Here is a 9,471-nt window from a genome sequence, read left to right on the forward strand (position 1 = left end):
AAACCCACATGGACCCGAGTGCGTGCGGTATTTTTGTGTGTATACTTGTATATGCTGTAAAGTGTATTATTGCTTATGCCGCTAACCAAACTGAAGCGATATGCCGGAAAGTACTTTCACCACACTTGCCTTTATCCGCATGTACTTCTTTCAACCATCTGATCACACCTCTTTTTGTGCGTTGGATACAAATCAATTAATGATAGCGCATAGTAATATATACAAACATACATGCTATATACAATATGTACATATTTATGTATGTAAGGTGTTAAGTAGGAGGGAAATTGGGTCATATTTAAGTACTGGTTTAACTAATAATAGATATAACTATAAGTTTAAGAGCCGATCAGCTTAGAGCATCATGCTCTTTGAATAACTGAAAATAATAACTTTGATGGTATGTAAAACGTTGGCACATACTCGCAGAAAGAAGATCGAAAAATTTCACAAGAAATTTGGTGGTAAAGTCTTTATGTAAACTACAGTTAAAGAGTATATTTTCTTCTTCTTCATTGGCGTATATTTCGCCTTGCCCTCGCTCACTATCAGACTCATTTGCTTCGCTTCCTTATCCAATCTGGAGAAAGCACAACTAACGCTGATTTTGAGGCCAATGATATAAATATCATCAGCGTACACCAGCAGCTGAACACTCTTTTAGAAGATGGTACCTTCTCTATTTAGTTCTGCAGCTCGAATTATTTTTTAAAAGCTCGCCTTGTCTGAAACCTCGTTTGATATCGTACGACTCAGAGCTTTTTGTATTGCTCAACGTCGGCAAAGCAGTTTTAAACTCGACGAAGAGGTGGTGTGTGTCAACCATATTTTACGGATCTTTTCCAAGATTTGGTGCATGGTGAATATCTGGTCAGTTGTTGGTTTTCTAGAACTGAAGCCACACTGATAAAGTCCAATGAGTTTGTTGACGGTGGGATTTAAACTTTCGCACAGTACGCTCGATAGAACCTTATGTGCAATGTTGAGAAAATTGTGAGGTCCCCCTTCATTGTAGATTTGGCAGAGCACACTAAAATTCCAATCGTTGCGCATTCTTTCGACCAACAGTATTCTACAAAGAAGCTGATGCATGCTCCTTATCAGTTCTACACCTTATTTGAATAGCTGAACCGGCTTATAATCTGATCAAATTTCACCCGGACTGACAAAAACTACACTTTCACGTATATTAATACAAAACTTTATTATCGCCTTTAAAATAAGCTTGAGTCAATATAAGACTCGGAATTTTGTTTTTTTTTTTGGCTTCTACTTACTTTTGGAGGGCTATTCACTAGTCCATTAGACAGACTTAAATGTGATCCACCATCCTTTCGTCTCCAGTTATAATGCATTTGATAAATGTAGGGTCCTCAGCTACGTTGTCAAATATATCTTTTGCGATCTCTACCTACTACTACTCCATAAATCCGAAAAAAAATCATATTATGCACATTATTTGTTCAACGTCAAACCTTGAAAAAGAAATTGTAAAATGAAAGACCACAAACTGTCCAAACTGTCAGAGTGTGAAAAGCGTGTGAAGCATGAAAACAGGCAAATGCCAATCTCTCAATGCCAAAATGGTTTAGAGTCAAAAATGAACAATTTATTGGGTGGATAGCACACCAACATACAACTTAAAGACAGAAACTGATCAAAGCCAACGCAGTTGGGTGACAATTAATTTGAAATTTGTCAGGAATGTCAGTCAGTTCACTTCCATATGCCAAGCAGAGCTGAGGTGCACGTAAAGCTTAGTGACAGCTGAAAACAATGCAACTGTCCTTAAGGGGCTATACCAGTGTGACACTTTCAAAAAAAAATTTTTTTTTTTATATATTCAAAAATATCCTGTGAAATCGGCGAGGTCGTATCTTAAATAGTTTTTGAATGACAGCGTTCTAAATAGCGACCGCTCAGAGGTGCAAACATATATAAGTGAAACTTTAAGCGCGATTTTCTCGAAACGGCATTTTTCAAAATTGCTGACATTATAACTCAAATTAAATTCAAATTAAAACTGGATATGGTTGAATACATTTGCTATACAATAGACTACGATCTTTTTGATTGGTTGAAAATTGTCAATTTGACATTAAAAAACCGACCATTTTTTTCTTAAAAAACGATTATTTTTTTAAAAATTACGCCATTTTCTTAATTTTTGATATTTTACAAAGATCGTAGTTCATTGTATAGAAAATATATTTAAGTTTAACAAACATTTTGAATTTTTTTGTTTCAGCTGCTCAATCGACCGGAATCATGCCAGCAGTTGAGGCACTTTTTTTTCGGCACTTCTGCAGACAGCTCATAACTCCGTTATTTTTCAATATTTTTGTAAAAAAAAAAAAATTTTTAATATAGCTAAAAATATACTTTATTACGTCCATAGAACGTCGAAACATTCAATCTAGTACTTTCTTTTAAAAAAATTCACGAAAATCGCCTAATTTTTCATGCGTCACACTGGTATAGCCCCTTAAATTGTTAAGCCCATCTTATGAATAAATAACGGTACTCGTTGAACTACACTTCATTGTAATACCTCCACATTCGTCTTACCTTAACACCTGCACGAAAATATAGTATATTCGTTTAATATATGAACACAAATTGGAGTGATGTTGTGTCAAGTTTAGCGCCAAGAAAGCTCGTCCATGTTTGTTATGCTCTCAGTAGCTTTGATAGTTAGATAGGTAAGCTGTCTAACAAATTTTAAACAATTTCTGTTATTTTACTGGCTTTTATATGGGCGGCAATCACTTTTGTTAAGTTTTAACTGTCATTTATTATACACCGTTTTCTTCTCACTAACGACTTTTACGAACTTTGGAATTTACTTTTTTAGTAGCTGTTTGAAAACGGTTTTTATAGCAAGGTTCCGTCACTATAACCACTACGTCCAATATACATAAATAGGATATATACATAGCTGCAATTGGAGAGGCGGATATTCTCATATTCGGTTAAAGTAAGGAAGTATTGTTGTAGTGATATTTCACTGCTAATCCTCATAGAATCTTACATGTCGCTTACATTGTTACCCCTGCTTTCGCTCAAATTGTGCGCCAACCCACTCTACTCAGAGGCTCTTCGTGACATTTTAATTTTTACCAGTTGCTGTTTACATGAATAAACTAATGGACCAACTGACCACTTATCAAATAACAGGTGACCCTAGTACAGGTACTTTTATGAACACGCGCGAGTCGTGTAAAGCTGTCATGTGATTTTTGTGTTGTTTGGCAATTCATCATACCCCAGAAGACTGTTTCGCGCGCTTCACTCAATTTATGGTCAACATAATCGGCCTACTGAGCACATAATTCGCAACATCATCAACCATTTTGAAATTTAGCATTTATTGGTTAATATTCGACCGGAAAGACCACGTCCAGTACGCAGTCATAATAATTTTTCATCCTTTGCAGACTTAGCTGAGAGTGTGAACAAAGACCGGGGGAGATTCGTTCCGCGTCGTTCGGAGCAACTGAGCATTCTATGTCGATATCTTAAATTGAACGCTTAAAAAATACAGCTTGTGCCAGAACTGAAGCCGCTCGACCTTCCCAAGCGACATCACTTGGTTCTATGCGCTCTTGAAAAGTTCCAAGAAGATCCGACATTTTCGAGCCAAATTTTGTTTAACGATTATGCTTCTGGCTCAACGGGTATGTAAACAAGGGAAATTGCCGCAATTGGGACGAAAAAGAAACTGAGAAAATTCAAGAGCTGCCATTTCATTCAGGAAAAACCACGGTTTGGTGTACTTTCTGGGCCGGTGAAGACTTACACAAATTACATCAATCAATGGATTTATAGAAGGAAGTCTTCGTTGACCAGATAATTTCACTGCTTGTGCCAGTCGATTTGCCACCAAAATGTCATTGTGTCAGATCTTTAGACTTTTTCCTATTGGCATATGTAAAGTCTAAAGTTTATGCGGACAATATCGCTTCGATTTAGGTCTTGGAGCATCCGTGTCATTCGTCAGTTACCAGTTGAATTAACCGAACGATGAGTCAGAGACTTAGCCCCGGCCCATTTGAAAAAATGATAATTTTCAAAAAATAAATACCATAATAAACATTCCACATTAAAATTGAAGTTTATTTGTTTTTTCTTTAAAATACTAGGAAACCTCGAAATGGATCACCCTTTATAATACGGCGATATATTGAATCTTAAAGAAAGAATTGTCTTTCCCTAATTGTTCGCGACGATAAATCGTAGTGAGATAGACTCAAACTGGTATTTTAGAAAATTTAATAATCGATTATATAAACTATTGGTGTGGATAATGTGAGTAAGTATATACATACATATACTATACCTCCAAAATGATGAATAGTAACCAAAGCATAAAATAAGAAAATCGAAATTAAAATTGATTCCATATAGCATATCACATCTCATTATTAATAGCAAATATTCCATTTTCATTTCAAATCGGTAAACTTAAACGTCAGCGGGATGGCGGGAGTACTAATTAAGTGATAACTGAACGGTTTTTCTACCGAGTGGTTGTACTCGATATTGAAATTGCGCACTAAGTTTGCCAGCGTTAATTCCATTTCTATTTCAACAATACGCCTGCCGACGCAACTGCGCGGTCCAAAACCGAAAGGCAAATTGATAAATTTATTCACATTCTCAGCAACTAGACGCTGTCCATCGGTTAGCGTGGTATCCGACTTTCGCAGCCAACGTTCCGGTATGAACTCACGGGGCCGTGGATAGAATAGCTCTTCATTGGCTAGCATATTTGTGCTAAGCAAAGCACCGGTGCCCTTAGGCACCTGATAACCACTTAGCACAAGATCGGCACCGATTTCGCGCACATTACCGAAGGAGAGGGGGTAGAAACGCAGCGCTTCCTTGATGCAGGCACGTAAGTACGGCAATTGCTTCATATTTTCAATGGTGAAATGGTCACTGCGGTGTGGCAGCACAGCAAGTAGCTCTTCGCGCAGCTTCTGTTGCTTTGCGGGGTTCTTGGCGATGCATAGCAGTATGGCAGTGATCGCACTGGATGTCTACATAAAATAGTCAAATCAATTTATTGCATTTGCGTTCCAAATTGTTTATGTATTTATGATGCTTACCCCATCTACACCAGCCATCAGCATATCCATTGCCATTACTATAGCTGTCTTTCGATTGATTTTCAAAAGTTTTTCCAAAACACTGCGTTCTTCACCATCACTTGAGGGGTTTTCTTCCAGACGCGCCAACGCTTCATTTACATAGTGACTGGTTATATCGAACATTAGATCCATTGATTTAGCGAAACGCCGGTACGACGGTGTGGTAATGTATTTATAAAATGATGGCTTAATGCCCAAGTCATAAATGGACTTTAGAAATGCGCTCACATGCTCACAAAGTACTTTGACTTCTTCCAAGTCGGGATTCCTACGTATCAAACCGAAGTCATGGTCTAAAGCAACTACTCCAACAGAATCAAAAGCGAGATGATTAATGTCATCAAAGAAATTGTTGGGTACTTCCAGTGTGTGTGGATCGCGTATTTCACGTATTCTGAGATATTGAGAAAGTGAAATTATTCAATTAAAAATGTATAATAAAAAAATAATAATAATTCAAAATTACTTTAGCTTTAAATTTTAAAGTTTTACTTTTAAATAAAGCGTGTTCTTTTAGACATGCGGTTTTCAAGAATATATAAAACGTACATGAATTATTGTAATGGCTACAATTTATTATAAAAATAATGGTTTGCCACTGTGTTTTAAAAATGATTTTTGGAAAATGACCGTCGTGGCTGGCTCGAGTAAATTCCACTCCAATATTCTTTTTTAGGGCGACAATCGTCTCGGGCTTATCACCGTAGACAAGCGACTTCACTTAAACTCACCAAAAAAAGTATTGTCTCATTGAAACCCACGCGTCTAAAAAAACCCTTTATTTCTCAAGAACTTTAAATGCTTACCTTTCTACAAACTCTAAGCTTACTTTTTGTAGAGGCTCCAAATAGAGTTTAGCATTTTTGGGCTGCATCAAAACAGGATTTACGTCATGTCGGAACTTTGCCCATTTTTCACCGCTATTTTGAATAGAAAAAAGTAGAGTTATTTACATACACATACATATGTTAAACACAATCTAATCTATGTTGTATACAAATACATATGTGCTTAAGTATCTGTAAAGAGTAAAAAAATATGCCCATCCTCCAGAGCACAGAGAGTCCTAACGAGTTTTTCAATAGAAACGCTAGAAAAGTAGACCAATAGGGACAGCAAACGACGCCATACTTTTCCCCGCTCTTTAGACATTTCTCTTCTGAAAAGTTTGTCATTTCATCACGAAAAGATATGCCATCTAACAACGAGTCGAAATTATTAAAATTTACTCCCGATTTCGGAGTCAGTGGCCTCAACTTAAAGAGCGCTACGTTCAATTCATGGTCGTCATAATCGTCCTGTCATATAAAAAATTGAGCGTCTAGTAGAAAAATGTGCATTCGCAGGTACATTACAAAATGTTCCAGTGCCAGTGAGACAAAGAAGTGGCCGTAGTGTCAAGAATATTGTTGCCGCTAGCGCATCAATTGACGAAGACCCAAATCAGTCTCTCACTCGTCGTTCTCAGGCGTTGGGCATCTCTGTGACGTCGTTGTGGCGAAAAGATCTTGGCCTACATTCTTCCAAGTACAAATTTACGCAAGAACTGAAGACGCTTGATCACCAGAATCGTCGTATGTTCGTGAAAATGATCCGGATTTTTATCGAAAAATCATCTTCAGCGATTAGGTTTATTTCGGGCTGAATGGCTTATCAATAATGACTCCATGAGTCTCCATTGCATCTCGAAAAATTGTGGTTTGTCGCGGTTTATGGGCCGGCGGCGTCATTGGACCGTACGTCTACAGTGATGATCAAGACCAGCACGTTATTGTGAATAGAAAACGCTACCGCTCAATAATAACCGAATATTTTTGGCCCGAATTGGATGTTCTGCACTGGGACAATATGTGGTTCCAACAGAACGGCGCCACAAGCCACACAGCGAATGTTACAATAGATTTAATTTAGAATTCAATCCAAATTTGGTGAACGTGTTATCTCACGAAATGGCCCAGTCAATTGGCCGCCTCGGTCGTGCGATTTGACGTCGTTAGACTATTTCTTGTTGGGCTACGTCAAGTCTATGGTTTATGCCAACCAACCAGTGTTGAATGTTGAACTTCGTACAAATATCGAACGTGAAATTGCAGCAGTATCGGCCGATTTATGTTTGAAAATTGTCGAAAATTGGATTCAGCGTCTGAACTACTGCAAGCCCGTGGTGGCCATGCAAAATAAATGAAGTTCCATACATTGATGACTTTTGTAGCGCTTTGAAAACCGCGTTATTTATTGATCGGTCCAAAAAGGTAAAGTTCTTCGGTCACGGTCGAAACTGTGGATGAGAAAGGCATTATACATTCAACTCTTTTTTCAAAGCTTTCACAAATAAGTTTAAGTATCCACATTTGGTTATACAGAGGTACACATTGCCTAGCTGGAGTATTCAACAGCATATAAATTTAATGTGAAATAAGAATAAAAAGTGAAATAGTGCGCAATGTCGATGTCGCATTACGAAAATACACAATACTTTTTATAAGTACTCATGGTTCAATGAAGCCAGCCTGCGCTGGTTATTTTTGGACATCAATATCGTTTGATAATAATAAGAACTGTCTCAAAAAGTTGCCAAATTAAAGTTAAAAGTACTAAGATAAAGATAAAATTCCCGTTCAAATGTACTCAGTGGTTATCTAATATACATAAATACTCAGTAGCAAATCACGTTTCTGATTTCTGGAACAGTGGTACCATATTTTAATCAGTCAACGTAAAATATAAGGTGGTTCTACAGGTATTGTATGACTCTTAGAGTTAGTTTCACAGCTGTCTCTATTGGCAATGCTATATCTCCAAATACATACTGTAAGTCTTAGCAATAAAATATCTAGCCAAACATCCGAAATATAAAAGTTTCATATTAAAAATAGTTAGAACACACTCTTACTTATCATTCAGCCCCATAGTTTCTTTGAAGAAACCGTCCTTTCGGTTCTCCCGATAGTATCTCAATGCGTCAGTACCAGGACGGCTTGGCCAAATACCTTCTGTACGATATACCTTTTCAAAATCGTCCACATTGAAGAGTACAACAGAGTCAGGCTGTCCAATCACACCAGGCAAACGATAAATGTCGCCAAGTCGTTCACGACATTTAAAAACAAAATCATTTAACGAAAGATTGGCAAATTCACCTGTAAAGTAGAGAAAAATAGGAAGAGTTCACAAAAAAAAAAAAAAAACAATTTCTATAGTGCGAAGTAAAGTTATATACTCCAACTGACCTCCTTTCAAGAAGCCACGTAGCATTTGATATCTAGTCAGTCTCGGCATAGATTTATAAGGTAAGGCCTGCTGCCATTCCACGTCCGCTGATTTGTTGTCAAGATTTTCAACCTGAGGCAATAAAAATGCCCATTGTAACAATAATTTTTATTAAAATAAAAGTTTTCACTTAATTAAAAGTAAAAAAATAGAATAATTCTGAAGGAAATATAATAAAATATAAACTATGCACTTATTTACCCACCTTGACATTGCTGACAGTCGATTGAAATGCGACTTGGCATTTTTGTAACTGTTGTTGCTTTTCATTGTGTATAAATAATCGCGTAATAGTTGTGCCGGCACAACGAACATTCAAAATTGTTGACATTCTCAAAACGATTTTCACGAAAACTCAGATTTGCATAAAAACTCGGTTAAAATGTATATATTTCGCACTTTCAGAATAAAGTTGGAAGCTTTGCGCTAGACTTACGCCATAAAACTGAAAAGTGAAATAAAGTAGCTGTCACTGGTGTATGCAATTAATAACGAAAACAATGATGACAGTGCCTTAGAACTGAGGAGGGGTACGTAAGAATGATTAGATTACAAGTATTTGAAAATAATTATGATAGTTGATTGTTTTCGTTGTTAAATATTAAATATATAGTTCTTATGTAAAAATTTTATTTGTGAGCAGGAGCACATTAAAATAAAATTCTAAACAATCTGAAGTTTAAATCTCACTTTTTGGTTGGAAATATAATTTAAATGGAAGTAATTCAGTTATTTAAGTAACTTTCCAAGCAAAGTGGATGGTCATGGATCGTAAAAACTCGATTTATAGTATTATATTAACCACCTAGAATTGAAAGCACTGGCTTTTCTATTTTAGTATGTATGTTAGTAGCTTCCAAAATATTAAATTTGGATCTGCTTAGTTAGAACCCTTTTAAAATTTATTTGCTCGCCTGCACTGATAAGATAATTATAGTGTTTTCATTTATGAGTATGTACTTAGGTGCTTATGTACTTAAGTCAATAAACTTAGCTATAACGGGTGTAACATTCTGAAGTGTCGCGCGGTTCAGACCAAATATTTCGT

General features: G+C 36.6%; 1 protein-coding gene across 1 annotated transcript; it reads right to left on the reverse strand.

The window, feature by feature from the left end:
- Nucleotides 1-4,089: 4,089 nt before the first annotated feature.
- On the reverse strand, nt 4,090-8,860 carry LOC126755655 (probable cytochrome P450 12c1, mitochondrial). Its single transcript, XM_050468384.1, has 6 exons — nt 8,629-8,860; nt 8,384-8,495; nt 8,047-8,293; nt 5,960-6,073; nt 5,112-5,547; nt 4,090-5,042 (listed from the first exon to the last, which is right to left on the reverse strand). The coding sequence occupies exons 1-6, from the start codon at nt 8,752-8,754 to the stop codon at nt 4,446-4,448; spliced, it is 1,632 nt and encodes a 543-aa protein (XP_050324341.1). The 5' UTR covers nt 8,755-8,860; the 3' UTR covers nt 4,090-4,445.
- Nucleotides 8,861-9,471: the final 611 nt, after the last annotated feature.

This window comes from Bactrocera neohumeralis, chromosome 4 (assembly GCF_024586455.1).
Source record: "Bactrocera neohumeralis isolate Rockhampton chromosome 4, APGP_CSIRO_Bneo_wtdbg2-racon-allhic-juicebox.fasta_v2, whole genome shotgun sequence".
In the NCBI taxonomy this organism is placed as follows: domain Eukaryota; kingdom Metazoa; phylum Arthropoda; class Insecta; order Diptera; family Tephritidae; genus Bactrocera; species Bactrocera neohumeralis.

Coding starts and splice junctions, on each gene's coding strand:
- LOC126755655 (XM_050468384.1), bottom strand. CDS start 8,754: ATGTCAACAATTTTGAATGTTCGTTGTGCCGGCACAACTATTACGCGA. Junction 6,074..8,046: donor ACTATGGGGCTGAATGATAA/GTAAGAGTGTGT, acceptor TATTCAAAATAG/CGGTGAAAAATGGGCAAAGT. Junction 5,043..5,111: donor TGATGGCTGGTGTAGATGGG/GTAAGCATCATA, acceptor TATTTTATGTAG/ACATCCAGTGCGATCACTGC.